The sequence below is a fragment of the Macaca fascicularis genome, chromosome 7, assembly GCF_037993035.2.
Source record: "Macaca fascicularis isolate 582-1 chromosome 7, T2T-MFA8v1.1".
Lineage (NCBI taxonomy): Eukaryota > Metazoa > Chordata > Mammalia > Primates > Cercopithecidae > Macaca > Macaca fascicularis.
Genome location: NC_088381.1, coordinates 18,267,772 through 18,293,643, shown reverse-complemented (window position 1 = coordinate 18,293,643; position 25,872 = coordinate 18,267,772). Strand labels below are relative to the sequence as shown.

General features: G+C 41.1%; 1 protein-coding gene across 44 annotated transcripts in view; it reads right to left on the bottom strand.

The window, feature by feature from the left end:
- MGA (MAX dimerization protein MGA) overlaps positions 1–25,872 on the bottom strand; it is a 168,927-nt gene that overhangs the window by 67,610 nt on the left and 75,445 nt on the right. For 36 of the 44 annotated variants that reach the window (XR_012414813.1, XR_012414812.1, XR_012414811.1 and 33 more), the window contains exons 2-3: positions 24,683–25,813; positions 1,727–2,675 (exon numbers count right to left, since the gene is read on the bottom strand). Coding sequence is in view for 26 of the 44 variants with exons in the window: in XM_065547792.2 (XP_065403864.1) it covers positions 1,727–2,675; positions 24,683–25,746 (2,013 nt within the window). In the remaining 18 variants the exon portion in view is untranslated. The remainder of the gene's footprint in view (positions 1–1,726; positions 2,676–24,682; positions 25,814–25,872) is intronic. The other 8 variants (XM_073995555.1, XM_065547804.2, XM_073995562.1 and 5 more) reach the window with 1 other exon arrangement.

The window sequence follows — 25,872 nt, the reverse complement described above, 5'->3', positions numbered from 1 at the left end:
CCATCCTGGCTAACACAGTGAAACCCTGTCTCTACTAAAAATACAAAAAAAAATTAGCCGGGTGTGGTAGTGAGCACCTGCAGTCCCAGCTACTCGGGAGGATGAGGCAGGAGAATGGTGTGAACACAGGAGGGGGAGCTTGCAGTGAGCAGAGATTGCACTACTGCACTCCAGCCTGAGCAACAGACCGAGACTCCATCTCAAAAAAAAAAAAAAAAAGAAAAGAAAAGAAAAAAGAAAAAAAGAAAGACTAGGCTTCTATAAAAATTTCAAAGAAGGCCGGGCGCGGTGGCTCAAGCCTGTAATCCCAGCACTTTGGGAGGCCGAGGCGGGTGGATCACGAGGTCAGGAGATCGAGACTATCCTGGCTAACATGGTGAAACCCCGTCTCTACTAAAAATACAAAAAACTAGCCGGGCGTGGTGGCGGGCGCCTGTAGTCTCAGCTACTTGGGAGGCTGAGGCGGGAGAATGGCGTGAACCCGGGAGGCGGAGCTTGCAGTGAGCAGAGATCACGCCACTGCACTCCAGCCTGGGAGACACAGCGAGACTCCGTCTCAAAAAAAAAAAAAAAAAAAAAAAATTTCAAAGAAAAATAATCTGGTTGAAGAGTCAGAGTGGAATAGAGAGACTGTCAATGTGTAAGACAGCAGAGTTAAGATGACTGTTTGTTTTTTTGTTTTGTTTTGTTTTGTTTTGTTTTTTTTGAGACAGAGTCTCGCTCTGTCGCCCGGGCTGGAGTGCAGTGGCCGGATCTCAGCTCACTGCAAGCTCCGCCTCCCGGGTTCACGCCATTCTCCTGCCTCAGCCTCCCGAGTAGCTGGGACTACAGGCGCCCACCACCGCGCCCGGCTAATTTTTTGTATTTTTTAGTAGAGACGGGGTTTCACCGTGTTAACGAGGATGGTCTCGATCTCCTGACCTCGTGATCCGCCCGTCTCGGCCTCCCAAAGTGCTGGGATTACAGGCTTGAGCCACCGCGCCCGGCCAAGATGACTGTTAATATTTGGTTCTCCAATGGTACTCTACTACTACTATTGAAAACTGGGGACGGGAGCAGTGGCTCATGCATGTAATCCCAGCACTTTGGGGAGACTGAAGCAGGCAGATTGTTGGAGGTCAGAAGTTCGAAACCAGCTGGCCAACATGGCAAAACCCCGTCTCTACCAAAATTACAAAAACTAGCTGGGTGTGGTGGCACACGCCTGTAATCCCAGCTACTCATGAGGCTGGGGCACGAGAATGGCTTGACCCGGGAGACAGAGATTGCAGTGAGCTGAGATCGCGCCACTGAACTCCAGGCCTGGGCAACAGAGCGAGAACTCTGTCTCAAAAAAAAAAAAAGAAAAGAAAACCAGGAGGTAAAAGAAATGGAGTGTCGCCAAAGAGTTAGTAAATATTTCATGTATTTTTAGGCCTTTCCAAAATCCATAATGATGATAATTCCAGTAAGACCCGAAGATTTTTTTTAAACACAGCTATGCAAAAATCATGAACTGAAATCTAAGACATAATTTTTTAAGTCTATTCAAATGAAATATCTTAAGTTATTCTTATTAACTAAACCAAACATTTTGGAGACACTTCCCTCCCAACTCCACCCACCCATACACCCTCACAAATAGATGTCACAAAACTAGATTCTAAATCGAGTTAGTTACAAGCCAGTATACAATTCAAGTGCAACTAATTAGCCTTTAAAAGAATCCTGAAAATTACAATCTTACCTTTGATTCAAAGGAAACAAAGAGAACACCATCCACATCTTCCAGATCAGGCTTCACATCTGGAAAAGTACTCCCAGGGCCTACAGGTGTATTCTTTGTAGAAATTAAAGACTTTCCTGTGTTTTTAGGTGGTCGTCCTGCCTTACAGAGTTTCAATTTTCGTGGCCTTCCTCTTTTTCCAGGGACATTTGGAGAGGCATTCTGATTAGCATTCACTACCTTTGGGGGTGTTGCAATCTTAAGCATAGTTGTTCTCTTTCTGCCCAAGTCCTCTTTTCCTGAAAGTAAGTCTCCAACTGAACCCTTTGAACTGTCAAGTATTCTTTCTGTGTTAATGCTATCAGATATATCAGGATATTTCCACTGAGAGTCTTTCAGTAAGGGATATTTTTGTACCACTCGGAGATCTGATGAATGTTTTCTAAGACCATTTTCTGATTCCTTGCCTAAGCAGAAGGCAGTCTCATTGGAATTTTCAATGTATGTAGGCAAATATTCCAATTCTGCCAACATAGAAGATTTATCCTTTCGAGATGTGGAAAGCATGTTATCAGGGAGTTCAGAAATCTTCACTGTGCTTCTAGTGACAGCACAGGGCTCCAGATAGACTACTGGCATCTTTCCAGTGTCTAATTTGAACATTTTAGCTTTAGCAACACCTGATGGGCTGCTTGGAAGCCATTTAGAAGATAGATGGTCAGCTTCTGGGTTGTCAACTTTATTGTGCCTCTTTAGCTGTTTCTCTAGTATAGGATCATCATCACTGTTTGAGTATACATCTGTCTCTTCATCTGTCTCTTCCTGTTTCACAGTGACCCCTTCTGGGCACTCACCAAGTTCGTAGTCGTAATCATCTAGAGGTTCCTCTTTAATAACAACATTGAAGCTTCCATTCTGGTCTAATGGTGAGGCTACATGGGAGTCATCTTCAAAATTGCTGGCAATAAGACTGGAGAGAGAGGGGAGAAAGGGATTTTAAAAGTACAAAATGATCCATAAACAAGACTCAAAGAGGAAAAAAAAAAAAAAAAGATGTTAGGAATCCAAGTAATACATCAGATTTCCTGAGTCATTCCTCAAAAACACTAAAAAACTCTAAAAATCCACATGATGATTAACAACCCTGTAAAGCAAACACACATCCATCACAACTAAGAATTGCAACAAACAGGAAAGGGCCATCAAACTGCCAGCTGATATTTTCCTGTATGTTTGAGATTAAATTCACATAACATAAAACATAATATTTCAGCTATTTTAGAATATACAATTCACTGGTTTTTAGTATAGTCTTGATGTTGCCAGATGATTTTTCAACTTTAAAATTGAAAAACTCACTTTCAATATAAAGATTTCACCACTAATTCTTCCAAAATAAAAGACAGAGCAGTTGAAGGCAAATACGTATGACCCAGATATATTGTGTATTAATTCATCAAAAAGCAATATAAACATCTAGTTTCCCCCTCCCTCCCAATCAGCCATTAAAAGTCTAAGAACTATATCAATGTATCTTGAGAAATAAAAGAAATAGTAGAAATAAAAAATTGGGTTAAGATTCCACATAACAGGTGTAATGGCTCACGCCTGTAATCCCAACACTTTGGGAGGCCGAGGCAGGCGGATCACAAGGTTAAGAGATTGAGACCATTCTGGCCAACATGGTAAAACCCCGTCTCTACTAAAACTAGAAAAACCAGCTGGGCGTGGCAGCACATGCCAGTAATCCCAGCTACTTGGGAGGCTGAGGCAGAATAATCGCTTGAACCCGGGAAGCAGAGGTTGCAGTGAGCTGAGATCACGCCACTGCACTCCAGCTTGGCGACAGAGCGAGACCCTGCCTCAAAAAAAAAAAAAAAAAAAGATTCCACATAAAGTAATACGACTGGAATTAGAATTCTCAGCTTCAGAAATCCCAAAACTGCACCTCTCATTTCCCCCCACCAAAATATCCATACAAGTCAACATGTTAGCAGTACAGGAAAGCAGGATGAAAACTGCTTTGAGAAAAACTATACACACCCACTATATATATATTCACTAACAAATAATATGTATGTAACAAGGGACTGTGGGCATTTTTTTTTTAAATAGTTCAAAGTCTATGACTGATAATAGCATTTATAGCCAGGCATGGTGGCACATACCTGTAGTAGCAGCTATTCAGAAGACTGAGGTGCCAGAACTGCTTGTGCCCAGGAGTTCAAGGCTGCAGTGAGCTACAATCACACCCTGAACTAAAGCATGGGCAAGAGCAGGACGCCTCCTCTAAAATAAATAAATAAAAATTTTAAAATTTTAAAAATAAGAAAACAGCATTTACGCAACTAAAATATTTTCCTCTGATCAGTCACTTTTTTTTTCTCTGAGATGGAGTCTTGCTCTGTCACCCAGACTCGAGTCCAGTGGCATGATCTCAACTCACTGCAACCTTCACCTCCAAGGTTCAAACAATTCTCCTGCCTCGGCCTCCTGAGTAGCTGGGATTATAGGCATGCACCACCACGCCCGGCTAATTTTTGTATTTTTAGTAGCAATAGGGTTTTACCATGTTGGCCAGGCTGGTCTCAAACTCATAACCTCATGATCTGTCCACCTTGGCCTCCCAAAGTGCTGGGATTACAGGCGTGAGCCACCACGCCCAGCCTAGTCACTTTTTTAAAAGTTAGGTAGGTAGGTTTCCATTAGTAGTGTGAAATAGCTCAGAGCAGACTGACCCTCCTCCACTTAGAACTAGAAAAGTTACACTAAACAGTTTTTTCCCCCCAGAATATTTCTTAAAATCTATTTGAAGACATCAAAAAGCCAGCAAGGCAGTGATTTGAGGGGCAAAATCACAAGAAAAGGCAATAAAATTAAATACCCCCAATCAAGATATTTTCACATCCATTACTTTTATTACTTAATTTATCTCCCTAAAATATTAAAGTATATTTACATTACTTGCCTGTTCAAAAGCATTTCAAAGGCTTCTGAAACTAAAGAAAAAAGTATAAATATCTGGGATGTTTTTCAAAGCCCAATATAATTTATCTTCAGCCATTTCAGCCTCATCTTAAACAATAACCTGCATTATACTCCATAGGATCCAATCACACGGAAAATATTACATTAGTGTCTCTGTCCAATAAAATACATTTTCAACACCAATCCATCATTAATGAATGAAGCACTATTTTCTTCACTACTTGCTAACCCAATTAAAGTCACTGTCTTTGTAAAACTTTATAAAACTTAAAATAGGTGGCCGGGCGCGGTGGCTCAAGCCTGTAATCCCAGCACTTTGGGAGGCCGAGACGGGCGGATCACGAGGTCAGGAGATCAAGACCATCCTGGCTAACACGGTGAAACCCCATCTCTACTAAAAAATACAAAAAAAAAAAAAAACTAGCCGGGCGAGGTGGCGGGCGCCTGTAGTCCCAGCTACTCGGGAGGCTGAGGCAGGAGAATGGCGTAAACCCGGGAGGCGGAGCTTGCAGTGAGCTGAGATCTGGCCACTGCACTCCAGCCTGGGCGACAGAGCCAGACTCCCTCTCAAAAAAAAAAAAAAAAAAAAAACTTAAAATAGGCACTAGCAATTACTACATGAATGTGTAGTTACTTGTTCCTTGCACAATTTCTACTTAAGATTTTAACCTTACTTCAAAATCCTCCAACAGAAGCCGGGTGTGGTGGCTCACGTCTGTAATTCTAACCCTTTGGGAGGCAGAGGCAGGCAGATTGCCTGAGCTCAGGAGTTTGAGACCACTCTGGGGGCAACATGGTGAAACCCATCTCTACTAAAACAATAGGCTGGGTGCAGTGACTCACGCCTATAATCCTAGCACTTTGGGAGGCTGATGCGGGCGGATTAACTGAGGTTAGGTGTTCAAGACCAGCCTGACCAACATGGTAAAACCCCGTCTCTACTAAAAATACAAAAAATTAGCCGGGTGCAGTGGCGCACACCTGTAATCCCAGCTACTCGGGAGGCTGAGGCAGGAAAATCGCTTGAATCTAGGAGGCAGAGGTTGCAGTGAGCTGAGATCACACCACTGCACTCCCGCCTGGGCAACAGAGCGAGACTTGGTCTCCAAAAAAAAAAAAAAAAAAAAAGGGCAGGCTTTGTGGTGCACACCTCTAGTCCCAACTACTCAGGAGGCTAAGGCAGGAAAATTGCTTGAACTTGGGAGGCAGAGGTTGCACCACTGCACTTCAGCCTGGGCAACAGAGTGAGACTCCGTCTCAAACTAAAAAAAAAAAAAAAAGAAAAGAAAAGAAAAAGAAAATCCTCCAATGGAAGATTTCCACCTCCAGTTAGAATGTGGAAGATCACAAAAGATCATCACTTTTGCTGAAACAATGAGAAGACACTAAGTAAATTATTTTTCTTACAAGATACTGAAAACATTTGGACATAAATAAGTCTAAATGAAGAGAATTACAGAAAGGGACTAGCCTTCCCTAGGTGACCGGAGATAGCTACTGCTTTCAACCCTAAGCAGCATTTGCACTGCGTGAACATAGAGTAAGGAGAGAAAAAAGCAACTATAGGCAAAGGATCTGCAAAACCACGGAAAAACCGACTTTTAATGCCCGAGCATGGGCAGAATCTCGAGGATCCCAAATAGAAAACTAGTTCTCACTGCTGTCCAATTACCACCCACTCCAGAGGACTTCTGCAGAATAAACAGCATGCTGCAGAAAGGCTGGCCTGGAAATAAGAGAACATGTAGTCTACCAATGCTTAGGTCCTAAGGTCCTGCCAGGGATAGAAGACCAATCACTCCTCCCTTGACACAGCTGAAACGTGAGGTGAGCTGAAATTTACAGAAATAGGAAGCCACTTGAAATCACCTTGACTAGAAGGACAGAGAAACAAACAAAAAGAAACCGTGTCAGAGATCTCTGGGACAACATGAAATGATCTAACATACTAGTAACCGCCCTTCCAAAAAGACAAGAGAAACAAAGTGAAGAAATACTTGAAAAGAAAATGAACAAAAATCTTCAAAAGCAAAAGATTTTATCCCACAGATCCAAGCTCAGTAAGCAACAATGAGGGACAAACAGAAGGAAAAAAAAAAAAAGTCATTATCTAGGCACATCAAGGTCAGGCTGCTGAAAATGAAAGACGAAGCGAAAAATCCTGAAAGCAGCAGAGGGAAAAACAGACATTACACTGGAGGAACAACAAAAAGAACAACAGACTGACTAGTGACTCACTGGAAAGTCAGAAGACAATATACTTTACCCCACATCACGAAGTGTTGAAAGAAAAACTCCCAATCTAATGTTCTATATCTATCAAAAGAAGCCTTTAAACTTGAAGACATTTTCGGACAGCTGAGATCATTTAGACTGCATAAAAATAACCCCTCAGCTCAGAAATAAGACAAAGATATCGGTTCTTGCCACTTCTACTTACTTGTACTAGAGATTCTATCAGGATGATTAGGCAAGAAAAAGAAATAAAAGGCATCCAGATTGAAGAGGAAAAAGCAAAACTACCTCTACTCACAGGTAACATGATCTTGTATATGGAAAATACTAAAGAATTCACTAAAGAACTATTAGAACTAATCAGTTTACCAAGATTCCAGGATCCAAGGCACACACACACACAAATAGTTTTTCTACAAACTAGCAATGAATATCAAAAGTGAAATGAGAAAATAATTCCATTTTACAATAGCATCAACAAGAAGAAAATAGGAATAAATTTAATAAAAGAAGTTCAAGACTTATACATAGAAAACTATAAGGCCGGGCACGGTGGCTCAAGCCTGTAATCCCAGCACTTTGGGAGGCCGAGACGGGCGGATCACGAGGTCGGGAGATCGAGACCATCCTGGTTAACACGGTGAAACCCCATCTCTACTAAAAAATACAAAAAACTAGCCTGGCGAGGTGGCGGGCGCCTGTAGTCCCAGCTACTCAGGAGGCTGAGGCAGGAGAATGGCGTGAACCCGGGAGGCGGAGCTTGCAGTGAGCTGAGATCCGGCCACTGCACTCCAGCCTGGGTGACAGCGCGAGACTCCGTCTCAAAAAAAAAAAAGAAAAGAAAAAAAGAAAACTATAAAACATTGTTGAAACAAAGACCAAAATAAATAGAAAAATATCCCACGTTTATGGGAAAAAAATATTTCATATGGGTAAAACAGCAATAATCCCTAAAGTGATCTACAAATTCAATGCAATATCTACCAAAATCCTATCTGTGACTTTTTTTTTTTTTAAAGCGACAAACAAACTGACCCTAAAATTCACATGAAAATGCAAGGGATCCACCAAAAAAACCAAAGCAGTCTTGAAAATTAGAAACAAAGTTCTCAGAGGACTCACACTCCCAGGTTTCAGCTTATTACAAAGCTACAGTAATTAAGACAGTGTGTCTATTGGTTTGGTTGGGTTTTGAGACAAGGTCCTACTCTGCTGCCCAGGCTAGAGTGCAATGGCGCTGTCATACGTCACTGCAACCTCAAATTCCTGGAAACAAGTGATCCTCCTACTTTAGCCTCTCGAGTAGCTGGGACTACAGACACATACCACTGCACCACTCAGCTATTATTTTTATTTTTTTGTAGAGACAGGTTCTCTTTAGTAGAGACGGGGTTTCACCATGTTGGCCAGACTGGTCTCAAACTCCTGTGCTCAAGCTATCCTCCTGCCTTGGCCTCCCAAAGTGCTGAGATTATAAGCATGATCCACCGTGCCCAGTCAGCAGTGTGATACTGACATAAGACTAGATACACAGATCAACTAACGGAATTGCAAGTCCAGAAACAAATGCCCACATTTATGTCAACTGATTCAATTGCCAAGGTGCCAAGACAATTCAACAGAGGAAAAAATGGTCTTTTCAACACAAAAAAACTGTGTTCACGCAAAGACTTGTACACAAATGTTCACAGCAACATTATTCATAACAGCCAAAAACTGAAAACCTTACTGTCCAACTGATGAATAAATAAAATGTGGCAATGTCCACACAATAAAATATTATTTGACAATAAAAAGAAACAAAGTACAGATACATGCTACACATGGATGAATCTTAAAAACATCAAGTTTAAGTAAAACAAGTTAGGCACGAAAGACCACATATTAAATGATACCATTTATATAAAATATCCAAAATACGCAAATCTACAGAGACAGACAGGTGGTTGTGTTGGATTGGGTGAAGCTTGAGAGTAGCTGAGGGAAAATGGGAAGTTACTTTAATGAGTTTTCTTCCTGGGGTGCTGAGAATGTCCTAAAACTGACTGCAGCACTGAAGTAATGGTTGCACAATCCTGTGAATATATTAAAAACCATTGAACTCGACACTTTCAGTTGGTCGGTGAATTTTATGTAGATTTTATTGTACGTGAATTATATCTCAATTTTTTAAAAGTTTTTAAAAAATAACTCTTAAAGGAAGTTCTTCAGACTGTTAGAAAATGAAACAATATGGGCCAGGTGTGGTGACTGAGGCTGAGGTGGATGGATCACTTGAGGCCAGGAGTTCAAGACCAGCCTGGCCAACATGGCAAAACCCTGTCTCTACTAAAAATACAAAAATTAGTCAGGCGTGGTGGTGCACACCTGTAGTCCCAGCTACTCGGGAGGCTAAGGCAGGAGAATCACCTGAACCTGGTAGGCAGAGGTTGCAGTGAGCTGAGATAGCACCACAGCACTCCAGCCTAGGGGACAGAGTGAGATCCTATCTCAAAAAAAAAAAAAAAAAAAAAGAAAAGAAAAAAAATGAACCAAAATAAACACAGATCCAGAAACAAATGAAAATAAATAAATAAATAAGTAGATATTAAAGACTCTTTCTTATATTATTTAAACGACTACTGACTGACTTCTTTTTATTTTTAAGGAGAGAGGGAAAGAGGGAGAGGAGAAAGAGAGAGGGAGAGAAGGAGAAAGGGAGAAAGGAAGGGAGGAAAGAGAAGGGAGAAGGGAGGGAAAGAGGTAGGGAGAGGAAGAGGGAGGGAGGGCAAGGGAAGGCAAGAGGGTGAGAGCGAGCCAGAGAGAGGGAGAGGACACACACCGACCACTGACTGTTTAAAGCAAATAAAGTAACAAGGTTTACAGGCTTATATCACATAGAAGGACATCAACTGTAACTGCATTAGCAGTTCGTATTCAAATTATATTCAATAAATTAAGGATGCACATTGTAATTCATATAACCACTGCTATATACTGAATTGTGTCCCCCACCAAATTTGTATGTGGAAGCCCAAACAGGGCTTTACGAGAAAATTAGGGTTAAAAGATGTTTTAAGGATGGGACCCTAATCCAACAGGATGGTGGGCTGATACGAAGAGGAAAAGAGACACCCCCCGCTCCTCCTATATGTGGACATAGCAAGAAAGCAGCTATATATGTAAGCCAAGATGAGACATGAGAAACCAAACCCTGCCAGAACTTTGATCTTGGACTTTCTAGCCTCCAGAACTGTGGGAAAAAAAAAAAAACTTCTGTTGCTTAAGCCAGCCAATCTATGATATTTTGTTACTGCAGCCTGAGTAGACAAATGCAACCACTAAAAAAATTACAAAGAGGTAATGTTTATATAAATGAAATTTGAAAAGCTCAATTCACACAAAAACAGGGAAAGATAAACAGATAAGAGAAGCAGGAAATAGTAAGATGACATGGTTAAAACTCAGCTACATAAGTAATGGCATTAAATGTAAATGAACAAAACAGTCCAATTGTAACAGGGGATAAGAAACAAGTCCAACTATAAGCTATTTAAAAGAGTTGCAACATAAATTCAAGGAAGAAGAATTAAAATACAAGGAGGGAAAAAGATAAACTATGCAAAAATTTATCAGAAGGAAACCAATATGGCTCAATAACATCAAAGTAGACTTTAAAATAAGGAGTTTCAGGCCAGGCGCAGTAGCTCATGTCTGTAATCTCAGTACTCTGGTAGGACAAGGCGGGTGGATCACTTGAGGTCAGTTCGACCTGGGCAACACGGTGAAACCCCATCTCTACTAAAATACAAAAAATTAGCTGGGCATGGTAGTGCCTGCCTGTAATCCCAGCTACTTGGGAAGCTGAGGCAGGAGAATCACTTGAACCCAGGAGGCCGATGTTGCAGTGAGCCGAGATCGCGCCATTGCACTCCAGCCTCAGCAACAGAGCGAGACTCCATCTCAAAACAAAATAAAAATAAAATAAATAAGGAGTTTTATCAGAGACAAAGAGGCACATAATTAAAACTTTATGAGCTCAATTCACCAAGAAAACATTAACAACCCAGAAGTGTATGTACCTAAATCATATAGCTTCAAAATATTTGAAGCAAAAATCTATAGTACCAAAAAGAGAAACAGACAAATCCACAACTATAGTAGGAGATTTTAACCCATCTTTCTCAGTAACTGACATTAAAAAAACCAGGAAGCAGAAGAACTGAATAATACTATCAATCAAACTTACTTGATAAGCCTTTATAGATCATTATATCCAACAACTGTACAATACACACATCCTTTTCAAGTATACATTAAGTATCAATTAGAAACAGATCACATGCTAGACAATAAAGCAAACCTTTGATAAATATCCAAAGATTGTAAGCCATATATTCTTTGACAACAATGGAATCAAACTACAAATCAATAACAAACATCAACTCAACATTTGAAAGGAATTTCAAATGTGTAGAATGTGCCTAAAGTAGTGCTCAAGAGTCAAATGTATAGTTTAAAATATATACAAATGAAAAAGTCTTAAATAAATTATCTAAGACAGGAGTTGATAAATTTTTTCTGTAAAGGGCTAAACAGTAAAAATTTTAGGCTTTGCAGTCCATACAGTCTCTGCTCCAACTACTCAACTCTGCCATCTTAGCACAAAAAACGCTACAGACAATACATAAACAAATGAGCATGACTGTCTTCCAAAAAATAGGACACTGAAATTTGAACTGTAATTTTCAATCACAAACAACTGTTCTTTTGTTTTTTTCCCCCAACTACTGAAAAGTGTAAAAATCATTCTTAGCTTACAAGCCAAGTAAAAACCAGTGGTAGGCACATATGATCCATGGGTCTTAGTCCACCAAACCCTAATCTAAGGAAAATTAAAGCAAAAACAAGTAAAGGAATTAATGATGAGAGAAAAATCAACGAAATAGAAGAAAACAAAGAACTTGAAGTCATGATTTGAAACCTGCCAACAAGAAAACTCTGTGGCTTCACTGATAAATTCTATCAAATACATAATGAAAAAAAAAAACAATCTTGCACAAACTCAGCACATACAGAGAACAGAACACTTTGCAACATGTTTTATGAGGTAACCATGACCCTACTGCTAACACATCAGAAATAAAACTATAAACAAATATCCCACATGAATTTGGTACAAAAATCCTCAATAAAATATTAGCAAATTGAAACCAGTAACATTAAAAAGGATGATATCATCATGGCCAGGTAATGTTTAGCCCAAGAATGTAAGAGTGGTATAACATCATCATTCCTCCCCTCTAAATCAATGTTAATTCACCATATTAACCAAATAAAAGGGGAAAAACGTATGATATTTCAATGGATTTAGAAAAATCATTTGATGAAATTCAATACTCATTCTTAACAATACTCAGGAAAATGAGTAATAGTAGGAAAGTATTTCAATGTGATAAAGAGCACTACACAAAAACTATACCCAATATGCAATAAAAACACAGAGTGAGTTTCTCTAAGATCAGGAGACATGAATGACCACTCAAATTTTTTTTTATTTTAAGACAGCATCTCACTGTGTTGCCCATGCAGTGGTACAACCATGGCTCACTGCAACCTCAACCTCCCAGGCTCAACTCAAGCTATCCTCCCATCTCAGACTCTCAAGCAGCTGGGCCTAGAGGTGTGTGCCACCATGCCCAGCTAATTTTTTAAGTTTATAGAGATGGGGGTGGGCTGGGTGGGTGTCACTATGTGGCCAGGGCTGCTCTCAAGCTCCTGAGCTCAAGTGATCCTCCTGCCTTGGCCTACCAAAGCGCTGGAATTAAAAGCGTAAGCCACTGCACCTTGCCTCAAAATTTATTTTCAACACAGTACTGGGAGTCCAAGCAATACAATAAAGCAAGAGAGAGAACAGTCATAAAGATTGGAAAGAAGATATAAAACTAATTTTGTTCACAGGTAACAATGCATATGTAGAAAATTTCTAAAGGAATCTATAAAGTAGTAAAAATCAGCTGAATTTCTATATACTATCAAAACTGAATTTTTTTTTTTTTTTAAGACAAGAGTCTTGCTCTGTCACCCAGGCTGGAATGCAGTGGCACAATCTCGGTTCACTGCAAGCTCCATCTCCCAGGTTCATGCCATTCTCCTGCCTCAGCCTCCTGAGTAGCTGGGACTACAGGCGCCCACCACAACGCCCGGCTAATTTCTCTTTGTAACTTTAATCGAGACGGGGTTTCACCGTGTTAGCCAGGATGGTGTCGAACTCCTGACCTCATGATCCACCCTCCTCGGCCTCCCAAAGTGCTAGGAATACAGGCGTGAGCCACCGTGCCCAGCGAAAATTGGAAATTATTTTAAATGCCAATTACAAGGATCAGTTTTTAGGCCGGGCGCGGTGGCTCAAGCCTGTAATCCCAGCACTTTGGGAGGCCGAGGTGGGCAGATCACAAGGTCAGGAGATCGAGACCACAGTGAAACCCCGTCTCTACTAAAAATACAAAAAATTAGCCGGGTGCGGTGGCGGGCGCCTGTAGTCCCAGCTACTCAGGAGGCTGAGGCAGGAGAATGGCATGAACCCAGGAGGCGGAGCTTGCAGTGAGCCGAGATCGCGCCACTGCACTCCAGCCTGGGCAACAGCACGAGACTCCGTCTCAAAAAAAAAAAAAAGGGATCAGTTTTTAAAGCACCTAGGAATAAGTTTAATTAAAGACTGAAAATAATGGATTATGGTTGAGATAAACTAAATAAGATGTAAATAAACAGAGATATACACCATGTTTATCAGAAGATTCAATGATGTCAAGATATCAAGTCTTTTCAAATGGATCTATTATTCAAGGCAATTCCAGTGGTTTTTTTCACAGAAACCGACAAGCTGACTCAAAATTTATGTGGAAATACAAAGAACCTAGAATAATTCTACCAAAATAATGGGAAGTTCAAAGGCTTACATTACCAGATTCTAAGACTTACTATAAACCTACTATCAGTAAGACAGCATGGTATTGCCCAAAATAATAGAAAACATGGACAAATAAAACACTGGAACAGAATTTAGTATAAAATAAACCTACCTGTACACATATAGTCACCTGATTTTCCTAAGCAACAATGCAATTTAATGGAGAAAATATTTTCAATAAGTGATGCTAGAGCACCTAGCCATCTGCATGGAAAAATATGAACGCTGACCCTTCACAGCATGTACAAAAATTATTAATAATTCAAGATAGATCACAGACTTAAATGTGAAAACCAAAACTTCCCCCTTTCATGTATTTCACTTAACTGATGAAAACAGCTCTTTATCAATTTTTTTACAACTTTACTGTATAAGTTACATAATATAAAACCCACCCGCATTTTAAGTGTTAACTCAATAATTTTTAATAAATGTATGTTATTAGCCATTACCAAAATCCAGTTTCCCTTTATCTGTTTTTTAAAGGTTAAGCAAGCAAAAACTACAGAAAAGCCACAAGTCAATCGATTTCCAGAATCAAGCCCACTCTTTTCCGTTTCCCAATTATCTCAGTTCTTATGTATATCACATATAAATGACATTCTATATCAAGTAATTTAAGATTAACGCTTAAATAACTTGCTGCTGTTCTCTCGGTATCTTCGCGTTTCAAGACATAACTCTCATAATGTAGAAAAAAAAATTTTTATCTTCTTTTCATTTAGCACACAACACGCAGTTTGTTTGCAGTAGCTGGGAAACCCCCTGAGGCTAGATCTTGGCTGCTACTGCAATAACTGCTTTCACATCTTCCTGAGAAATTGAACTTGCTAAGTTATAAACACTCTAAGAAAGGATTTCTTCTATTTTCCAACAAAAACTTTATACATAATACACGAAACCTTGCCTTGGGGAGAGAATTTTACAAACAGTTAAGTTTCATTCTTCTAAGAAGTCTCTTCTATCCAAATAAATTAGGCAAAAGAATACCTAGGCAAAAATCAATGAATTACAAACATCAATTAAAAGGATTTTTTTGTTGGCATTATGTAATCCATGCAACAAATAACACTACATATTAATGTGTGACAATACCAGCCACTCTAAGACACATTAAGAAAGTTTTAAATACTCCTGATAAACTCATTCACTTAACATTTGCTGAATGCCCAGTAATGCCAGACATTCTGTTAGGCACAGAGATTAACAAAGTAAATAAAGCACTGTCTCTACATTCAAGAAATTTACAAGCCAGTGCGGGAGACAGACAAGTAGACAATATGATGTAATTTAACAGATGCTATGATTAAACATACATATAGGCAGTAAGGGTGCACATAAGAACCACCAATATTATAGCACCTTCCATAAAACTGGTGCTTAGCATGCCCTGTGTAACTAACCTGCACATTCTGCACATGTACCCAGGAACTTAAAATAAAATAAAAATAAATTTTTTTAAAAAAAGGAAAGGGGAAAAAAAAATAAAACTGGTGTTTAGGCTGTGCACGGTGGGTCATGCCTGTAATCCCAGCAGTTTGGGAGGGCAAGAAGGGCGGACTGCTTGAGCTCAGGAGTTCGAGACCAGCCTGGGCAACATGGCGAAACCCCGTCTCCACAAAAAATACAAAAAATAATTAGTCAAGTGTTCACGTCTGTAGTCCCAACTACCTACCTATGGGTCTGACGTGAGATGATCACTTGACCCCAGGAGGTCAAAGCTGCAGTGAGCCAAGATGGTGCCACTGCACTCCAGCCTGGGTGACAAAGTGAGACACTTATCTCCAAAACAAAAACAAAAAAACCTAGTGCTTTAATTAAGAGAAATGTAGAGTACAGAAGAAAATAAAAGAGCTCTTGGCAGGCCAAGGCAGGAGGATTGCTTGAGCCCAGGAGGCCGAGACCAAACTGGGAAACACAGTGAGATCTTGTTTCTACAAAAAATAAAAATAAAAATAAAAAATTAGCCAGGTGTGGTGGTGCGCACTTGTAATCAGTCCCAACTACTCAGGAGGCTGAGGTGAGAGGATCACTTGAGGAAATCAGGAGACCGAGGTTGCAGTGAGCCATGGATTGTGTCGCAGCACTCCAGCCTGGGTGACAAAGCAAAACCCTGTCTCAATTTAAAAAAATAAAGCACAGTACAATGATGAGAACTACCGTATCAACATTTATAACTGTGAAATTTCATAATATGAGGAATCAACAAAAGGTTCTGAAAGCAGAAGGGGGAAAGGTTACATTCAAATAGCCAGAGCAAATCATGGCATCAAACTTCTCAACAGGAAACTGGGAGGCAACAACACATTTTCAAAGAACTCGTTACAGAAACAATTTTATAAAATGTGAAAAGCAGAATAAAGCCTATTACCAACATATAAGAAGAAACTGAGGGGTGAAGAGAGGTGAAGCTGGGAACTATTTTCATCATAAGTAATTTTACTTAAACATCTTAAAATTCTATGTTCCACAGATACTTTCTAAAGAAACTACTGAAAAATGAACTTCACAAATCAACAAAAACAACACAAACCAGTAAAGACAGCCTAAGATATGGTACACAAAAGAACCTACAGGGCCAGGTGCAGTGGCTCACACTTGTAATCCCAGCACTTTGGGAGGCTGAGGCAGGAGGCTCACTTGAGGTCAGGAGCTCAAGACCAGCCTGGCCAAAATGGTGAAACCCCGTCTCTACTAAAAACACAAAAATTAGCACGGCATGGAGGCATGAGCCTATAGTCGCAACTACTTGGGAGGCTGAGGCAGTAGAATCCCTTGAACCCAGGCAGCAGAGGTTGCAGTGAGCCGAGATCACGCCACTGCACTCCAGCCTGGGCGACAGAGCGAGACTCCATCTCAAATAAATAAATATATATACATACAAACAAACAGACAAATAAAAAGAACCTATATGAAAATAGCAAATGTAAAGTTAGCAGGACAACAGCAAAGGAAAATCCCAAGATGGCAGCTTGGTAGGGGGCTAGAGAACAACCAGAACAGATTGGCAAAGGAGAATAAAGAGCTCCCGAAGTACGCAGAGGAGGTACACACAAAAATTTACTTTCAAAAGAAGAATATGTGTATGCACACATATGTATGAATGTGTGTGTGCGTATGAATGAACCAAAAGATTTTATTAAAGAATGTAGGTAGAAGAGGGGCCCAGTCGCTCACGCCTATAATCCCAATACTTTGGGAGGCCGAGGCAGGCAGATCACCTGAGGTAGGGAGTTGGAGACTAGTTGGAGATCCGGCCACTGCACTCTAGCCTGGGTGACAGAGCGAGACTCCGTCTCAAAAAAAAAAAAAAAAAAATAGAATTACCATATGATCCAGCAATTCTACTTCTGGGTATACACCCAAAAGAATTCACTGGCCAGGTGCAGTGGCTCACCCATGTAATCCAGCACTTGAGAGGCTGAGGTGGGTGGATCGCCTAAGGTCAGGAGTTCAAAACCAGCCTGGCCAACATGGCGAAACCCCGCCTCTAATAAAAATATAAAAATTAGCTGGGTGTGGCAGCACATGCCTATAATCCCAGCTATTCTGGAGGCTGGGGTGGGAGGATCACTTGGACACAGGAGGATCACCTGGATGCGGGAGGCAAGAGGTTGCTGTGAGCCAAGATCACACCTCTGCAATCCTGCCTGGGGGCGACAGAATGAGACTCAATCTCCCAAAAAAAAAAAAAAAAAAAGAATTCGTAATTCCATTATTCACAGTAGCAAAAAGGTAGAAGCTATCCAAGCGTCCATCAACAGATAAATGGGATAAGGCCAAAGAGATCGGGCAAGAGGCCTTCAAGTGCAATGGAAAGCTACTGAAGAATTTTAAGAGGGGACATAATCCCCTGTAAGTCATATTTTTCAAAGATCCTTCTGTCTACCAAACAGAGCATGGGATTGTGGGGGGAAAAGCAGCTGGGAAACCAGGCAGATGTTATGCAGCAGGGATGGTATTTTGGACTACAATAACAGCAGCAAAGATGATACAAAAATCAGCAGGTTCATGTACTATGGGTAGGGATATAAATGGTTATAACCTTTTAGAATATAATTTAACAATTAATTAATATTTAAAATATTGATCTAGACAATTCCATTCCGAAGAATTAATCGCTATATTTGCAAAAGTGTATAAAAACTGTGTGTAAGAAATTTTACTGAAGCATTATTTGTAGTGGCTAAAAAAACAAACAATTTCAAGAGCCATCAACAGAGAACTGATTAAATACATCTTATGGATACTAATGCAGCCCCTTAAAAATGCCTGTCATAGAATGTATAATGTTGGGGAAAAAAGCAGGATTCTAGACTGTGGGAACAGCATTTTTGTAAAACTGTTCATATTTGTCTAGTATTGACATTTGTGAATTAATTATTGTTTTAAATATACCAAACCAGGCCAGGCGCAGTGGCTCACGCCTGTAATCCCGGCACTTGTGGAGGCCAGGGCAGGCGGATCATGAGACCAGCCTGGCCAACATAGTGAAACCCCTATATAAAATTACCCAGGCGTGGTGGCGTGTGCCTGAAATCCAGCTACTCGGGAGGCTGAGGCAGGAGAATCACTCGAACCCAGGAGGTGGAGGTTGCAATGAGCTGAGATTGTACCACTGCATTCCAGCTGGCACAACAGTGTAAGACTTTGTCTCAAAAAAATCAAACCAGAGTGATTCTCTCTATAACAATGTCATTCTCACTCACTTGCATTCTGATGAGCTTTCTTGGGAGAAAAATATATGTGCCAGAAACTTGAGGTGCACCCATGGTAGTGTGCAATCAACTAATCAAACGGAAAAACATCGGAAAACTATGTCACACATGGAAAAGCTGTGCTTAGGTTGGAATTATGTAAAACCTAAGATCCATAATGCAGGAATTTGTTTCATTTGGTACTTAGAAAAGTACCTGAAACTAAAAGGTATTCAGTTACAAATAAAAGATAACAAAAATCATAAAGGAGTATAATTTTCCCCCAAATGTTTGAAGGTCATGTAAAAGAGGCCTGGTGGTGCACGCCTGTAGTCCCAGCTACTAGGGAGGCCGAGGCAGGAGGATCGCTAGGGCCCAGGAGGTCAAGGCTACAGCAAGCCATGAACCGGCCACTGCAATCCAGCCTGAGAAACAAACAGAGCAAGATCTTGACTCAAAAAAAAAAGACAGGAAAAAAAAAAAAAAGCAGCAGTAGCCTCTAGAGATAGTGAAATCAGAATAGCTAAAAACAAACAGACAATACCACATGTGCTGGCAAAGATGTAGAAGTAACAGGAACTCTCATAATACATTTTTGGTGGAAGTGTAAATTGGTATCATCCTTTTGGAAAATTCTGGCAGTGTCTACTAAAAGTATGCCTACTGTATGACCCAGCAATTCTCCTCCTAGACATATAACAAAAAGACACTAGCGCATGTCCACCAAAGACACGTATAAGAAAGTTAATATTAGTTTTATTCATAATAGTCAAAAACTAGAAACAATCCAAATACACATCAATAGGAGAATAACTTAACAGGTTTACGTAATCAGGCAAAAATAATGCAGAGTTTTCTGATTTGAATGACTACGATAGCTAACGCAAAAAAAAAGGGCCGGATTTAAAAGCAAAAAGAAAAATTCAGTTGGAATTATCTATAATAATGAACATTTTGATCTAGAGGTCTGGAACTAAGAAGAGAGACAAATAAGCTAGAGATATCAGTAGCTTTAAAAATAATCACTATTGGCAGGGCACCGTGGCTCACACCTGTAATCCCAGCACTCTGGGAGGCTGAGGCAGGCAGATCAAGAGGTCAAGAGATCGAGACCATCCTGTCCAACATGGTGAAAGCCCATCTCCACTAAAAATACAAAAAAACAGTTGGGCGTGGTGGCGCACGCCTGTAGTTCCAACTACTCAGGAGGCTGAGGCAGGAGAATCACTTGAACCCAGGAGGCAGAGATTGCAGTGAGCCCAGATCATGCCACTACATTTCAGCCCAGGTGACGGAGCGAGACTCCACTGGGCATGGTGGCAGGCACCTGTAATCCCAGCTACCCCAGAGGCTGAGGCAGGAAAATTGCTTGAACCTGGGAGGCAGAAGTTGAAGTGAGCCGAGATCGCGCCACTGCATTGCAGCTGAGGCAAGACAGCCAGACTCTGTCTCAAAAACTAAAAATAAAAAATAATAATTGGTGGGATGTAGTGGTTCACCCCTGTAATCCAGCACTTGGGAGGCTGAGTTGAGTGGGTCACCTGAGGTCAGCCTGTCCAACATGGCAAAACCCCACCTCTACTAAAAATACAAAAATTAGCCGGGTGTGGTGGCACATGCCTGTAATCCCAGGTAGTCGGGAGACTGAGGCAAAGAATTGCTTGAACCCAGGAGGCAGAGGTTGCAGTGAGTCGAGACTGCACCACTGCACTCCAGCCTGGGCAACAGAGCAAGACTCCATCTCAAAACAAAATAATAAACAATATTAGATGGGAGAAGAGGTCAAAGTCATAGATAAGACTACAAGATGGCCATGGACGGTGGCTCATGCCTATAATTCCAACACTTTGGGAGGTGGAGGCGGGTGGATCACCTGAGGTCAGGAGCTCAAGACCAGCCTGGCCAACATGGTGAACCCCCATCTCTACTAAAAATACAAAAATTAGCCAGGCGTAGCGGCACATGCCTGTCATCCCAGCTACTTCAGAGGCTGAGGCAGGAGAATCACTTGAAGCCAGGAAGCAGAGGTTGCAATGAACTGAGATCGTGCCACTGCACTCCAGCCTGGGAAACAAGAGCAAAACTCCATCTCAAAAAAAAAAAAAAAAGAAAAGAAAAAGAAAAAGACTACAACAGCTGGGCATGGTAGCTCATGCCTGTAATCTCAGCACTTTGGGAGGCTGAGGTAGGAGGATCACTTGAGGCCAGGAGTTCGAGACCAGCCTGGTCAACATGGTGAAACTGTCTCTACTAAAACTACAAAAATTAGCCAGGCATGGTGGCATGCACCTGCAATTCCAGCTAATCCAGAGGCTGAGGCACTTGAACCCAGAATCCCTTGAACCCAGGAGGCGGAGGTTGCAGTGAGTCAAGATCATACCACTGCACTCCAGCTTGGGCAACAGGGCAAGACTCTGTCCCCCTTCCAAAAAAAAGAAAGAAAGAGAGAGAGAGAGAGACAGAGACAGAGAGAGGGAGGGAGAGAAAGGAAGGAAAGAAAGAAAGAAAAGGAAGGAAGAAAGGAAGAAAAGAAGGAAGGAAGGAAGGAAGAAAGGGGACTACAGGAGCATAATACTAGGAAATAACCTTCATTTAATAAATATCTGAATATATTATAAGGAGTCAGTAAGAATAACTGAAAGAAGGGGAAAAAATCAAGAGTTAGGAGAACCACATGAATGGTATGGTAAAAGCCAAGGAAGAAAAAATAGAGTTTCAAGTAGGAGAAAACGGTCAAGCAACAGCAAATGTAGCAAATAAAGCCTAAAGATCAGTGCATTTACCAATAGCATTAGCTAAAACAAAGCAGAATGACAAAGCAATCATGTATCAGTAACTGAATAGAAAATGGGAAAATAGTGTGGGGGGTGTGTGTGTGTGTGCACGTGCACACGCATGTGTATATAATTTTTCAGACCCTTAAATCAGAGGTTGGCAATTATTTCCTGTAAAGGAACAGATAGTAAATATTTTAGGCTTTACAAGCATCTATGGTCTGTCACATATTCTTGTATACACACTAAAATAAGCTATAGGCCAGATTTGCCCAACTCTCGCCTAAAAATAATTTCTGCTCCCATATCAAGCATTTAGAGAAAAAGTTTACACAGAGCTAAATACCATTTTCACACATAAAGATAATGTTATTTCTTGGAGCATGATTCGAGTTGCTTTTCTCCCTTCAGTGACAGCGATACTACATGTTAATAAATCTGAACCACTCTCCTGATTCATTAAAATCAAAAGCTCAACCATATGTAATCCCAACAGCTGCTTTCTATAACAAAAAAAATAAGCCTGGCCGGGTATGGCAGCTCATGCCTGTAATCCCAGCACTGTGAAAGGCCAAGGCTGGCAGATCACTTCAGCTCACAAGTTTGAGGCCAGCCTGGGCAACATGGCAAAACCTTGTCTCTACTAAAAATACAAAAAAATCAGTCAGGCATAGTGATGCATGCCTGTAGTTCCAGCTACTCAGGAGGCTGAGGGAGGAGAATCACCCAAGTCCAGGAAGTCAGGGCTACAGTGAGCCGTGATTGCACTACTGCACCCTATTCTAAGTGACAGAGCCATACACTGCCTCAAAAAACAAACCAACATACATCTGACCCTTTAACCTAAAGAACTTCTCCAGGCCCTATCCTCCAAAGGAATTTTAATAAATTCTGCATCATCCAACGGTACACTCAACTATTTCTGGATAACAAGGGTAAAAATATAATTTGTGGTCAACTGTTTAAATCCATTTTAATTATGTTAATCAAGATGATTAAGCTGTGGCTGAAGAATCAAGTTTAAAGACGGCATCCACCAGTTGCAATTACAAACAATACCACAGCAAAAAGTATAACCCGAAAGAACCTTTCCCCTTTGACAAAAAACTGTATGCATTGCTTGAGTAGCACTTACTCCTGCTGCAACAATCCTTAGAAAAAGCAAAGCAATAACCAGCTCATAGACAAGGCAAGGGGAACTCATGAGCATGGTGATTCCAAATTAAAAAAATAGTAGCTGTTAGTGGCCTACAATTTTAGCAAGAAAAGGAAAGTAAAGGGAATTCGTGTGCAGGGATTTCTTTACTTTTGCTGAACTTGGGTTTAAAAATCAAAATAATGGCTGGGCGCAGTAGCTCACACCTGTAATCCCAGCACTCTGGGAGGCCAAGGTGGGCAGATCACGAGGTCAGGAGATCAAGACCATCCTGGCTTAACACGGTGAAACCCCATCTCTACTAAAAATGCAAAAAAATTAGCCGGGCGTGGTGATAGGCGCCTGCAGTCCCAGCTACTCGGGAGGTTAAGGCAGGAGAATGACGTGAACCTGGGAGGCGGAGCTTGCAGTGAGCCCAGATCATGCCACTGCACTCCAGCCTGAGCGACAGAGCCAGACTCCGTCTCAAAAAAAAAATAAATAAAAATAAAAATAAGGCAAGTTCAGGCCGGGCATAGTGGCTCACATCTGTAATTCCAACACTTTGAGAGGCCAAGGCGGGTGGATCACCTGAGGTCAGGAGTTTGAGACCAGCCTGGCCAACATGGTGAAACTCCATCTCTAGTAAAAAAAAAATTCAAAAAATTTAGCCAGGCATGGTGGCACACACCTGCAATCCCAGCTACTCGGGAGGTTGAGACAGGAGAATCGCTTGAACCTGGGAGCCCCAGGTTACAGTGAGCCGAGAAGGCGCCACTGCACTCCAGCCTGAGCAACAGAGCGAGATTCCATCTCAAAAACAATAAACAAACAAAAATAAGGCAAGTTCAAACAAAAAGAAACAACAGTATCATTCACAATAGTCAAATTCAAGTTTTGCTTTTTGGAACTTTGTGAAATCCTCCCCCCCCATCCCATCTCAAATTTTTTTTTTTTTTTTTTTTTTGAGGCGGAGTCTCGCTCTGTCGCCCAGGCTGGAGTGCAGTGGCACGATCTCGGCTCACTGCAAGCTCCGCCTCCCAGGTTCCCGCCATTCTCCTGCCTCAGCCTCCCGAGTAGCTGGGACTACAGGCGCCGCCACCACGCCCGGCTAATTTTTTTGTATTTTTAGTGGAGACGGGGTTTCATTGTGTTAGCCAGGATGGTCTCGATCTCCTGACCTCGTGATCCGCCCGTCTCGGCCTCCCAAAGTGCTGGGATTACAGGCTTGAGCCACCGCGCCCGGCCCATCTCAAATATTTTGGATTTGTGGTTGGTTGAACACACAGCTGCAGCCTCCATGGAAGACTGATTGTATAGACAACTCATGATTACAGGCGACTTTCTGTATCTGAGGAGGACTGGTTCCAGGACCCTCCCCAGATACCAAAATCTGAGGATACTCAAGTACCTTAGTTGGCCAGTTTTATCTGTGGATGCAGAACCAGAAGATGTGGCGGGCCTACTATAATTGAAGAAGGGAAGAAAACCCCATATCATAATGGAAACAAAACTTATCTACACAAGGCACAAAATGCATTTACAGTCATTATTTGTACCTAATACTTGTGAATTTACTGCCTGAGGGATATCCTAATCCATAAATTGCCCAAAGAAGCAGCTGAAAATTATTACTAGTTAAAATAGCATGTTTACTGTTTCTTTAAAATTTACCTGGCATAACTGAAGCCTTGTACCCTTTGACCAACATCTTTCAGTCTTTCTCTACCCCCGGCATCCACCATTCTACTTTCTACCTTTATGAATATTTTGCAGTATTTGTCTTTTTTGTTTTGCTTATTTCACTTAGCACAGTATTCTCTAGGCACATCTATGTTGTCACAATTGGTATGATTTTCTTTTTTTCTTGAGACGGAGTCTCAAATGTAGTAAGGTGTTGGTATCCTCGGGTGGTCCTGGAACCAATCCCCCAAGGATGTCAAGGAACATTCTAAATACATACGAATAATTCAGATAAGTTATCCAATTTGCCTACAATTCTAGATCCTGAACCCAACTGATTCTCATTACAGAAAAATTATCTGTCATTTCACAGACTGTAAAAGCAGTTGTAGTACATTTTATAGTGACTTACTTTATCAACATGTGTAGCATTCCACAGAACCAAGATGTTAAATCCAACACCTGGCCCATCTCAATCTTCCTTTTATTTCTAAGAACAGAAAAACTACTACTTACCATTCAGAAATCTCTTGCTTCAATTGAGGAACTTCACTAAGTGCTGAATCAGTATCCATGAAACCAAGAAAGTCTCGTTTTATATTAAGGGAAGTCTTCTCCAAACCCTTGCCTGATGTTTCATGACCCCTCGACAAAGGATCCAAATCACCTGGTTGTATCTCTGACCCCTGACCTTCTGTAAGACGGACCCGATGACCAGAAGAACTGGAAATATTATTCCCTTCTTGGTCAGAGCTGTTCTTTTGTTTTCCATCTCTTTGGGGCTTACTATTCAGCCCATCATCCCGAAAGCCTTTGGCAAATGGATTGTAATCTATTTTCAGCTGAGTAATCTGAATGTTCTGATAAGCTGTGACTGCAAAGAATTCAGTCTGTGGGAAGGTAAAAGTGTGGACACCAGGGCCATTTAATTGTATCACCTCCACAGCCTTTTCTGCAGGCACCAAATGAAGCCTTGGCAGGTAACGATGCATAGAGTGCAAGATGATATGCCCTTCTTGGTCCAGTGTATTGTTGGTAAGTTTGAGTTTATAGAAAGATACTGGTTGATGCATCCAATAATGACCTGTGGAAGGAGATTCTGGATGAATAAAAACCCTCCCCAAAACATGAGGTTCAGCCTTCCCACTGGGTTCCCACCAACGACCATTCCACTTATAACGATGGTTATCCACAGGAGATATATCCATGACAAGAATATACTTCAAATTTGAATCTAAACCTGTTATCCAATAACGACAATAAGGAAACATGCGTCTTCCTTGCTTGGTCAGAATCATTTCTGTGCTTCGATGATAGAACTCATTCCACATACTATTGTTATCGAGGGTAACAGTGATTCCACCCACAGTACAATCAGCTGGAAGGCAAATCTTCCCTTTAGATTTTACTGGTGATGACACACTACTAGCCAAAGCACAGGCATCCTGATTAGTAACCAAAATTCCTTGATCAGTTTTGCCATTTCCTGGCTGCTTTAAGATGACAAAGAAGGTAGGTGCTGCTCCTGCCACTGTTCCACCATCTTGATTAGCCAATATAATCTGCTGTTTCTCCTCCATGATTTCAGTAGGAAACTCAGTAGTAAGACAACTGTAATCACCACATAGTCACAATGGCCTTCCCATCCTAAGAAACAAGCAAAAAAACCAAAAACAAAAAACACCCTTTAATCAAGTGAGTATTTA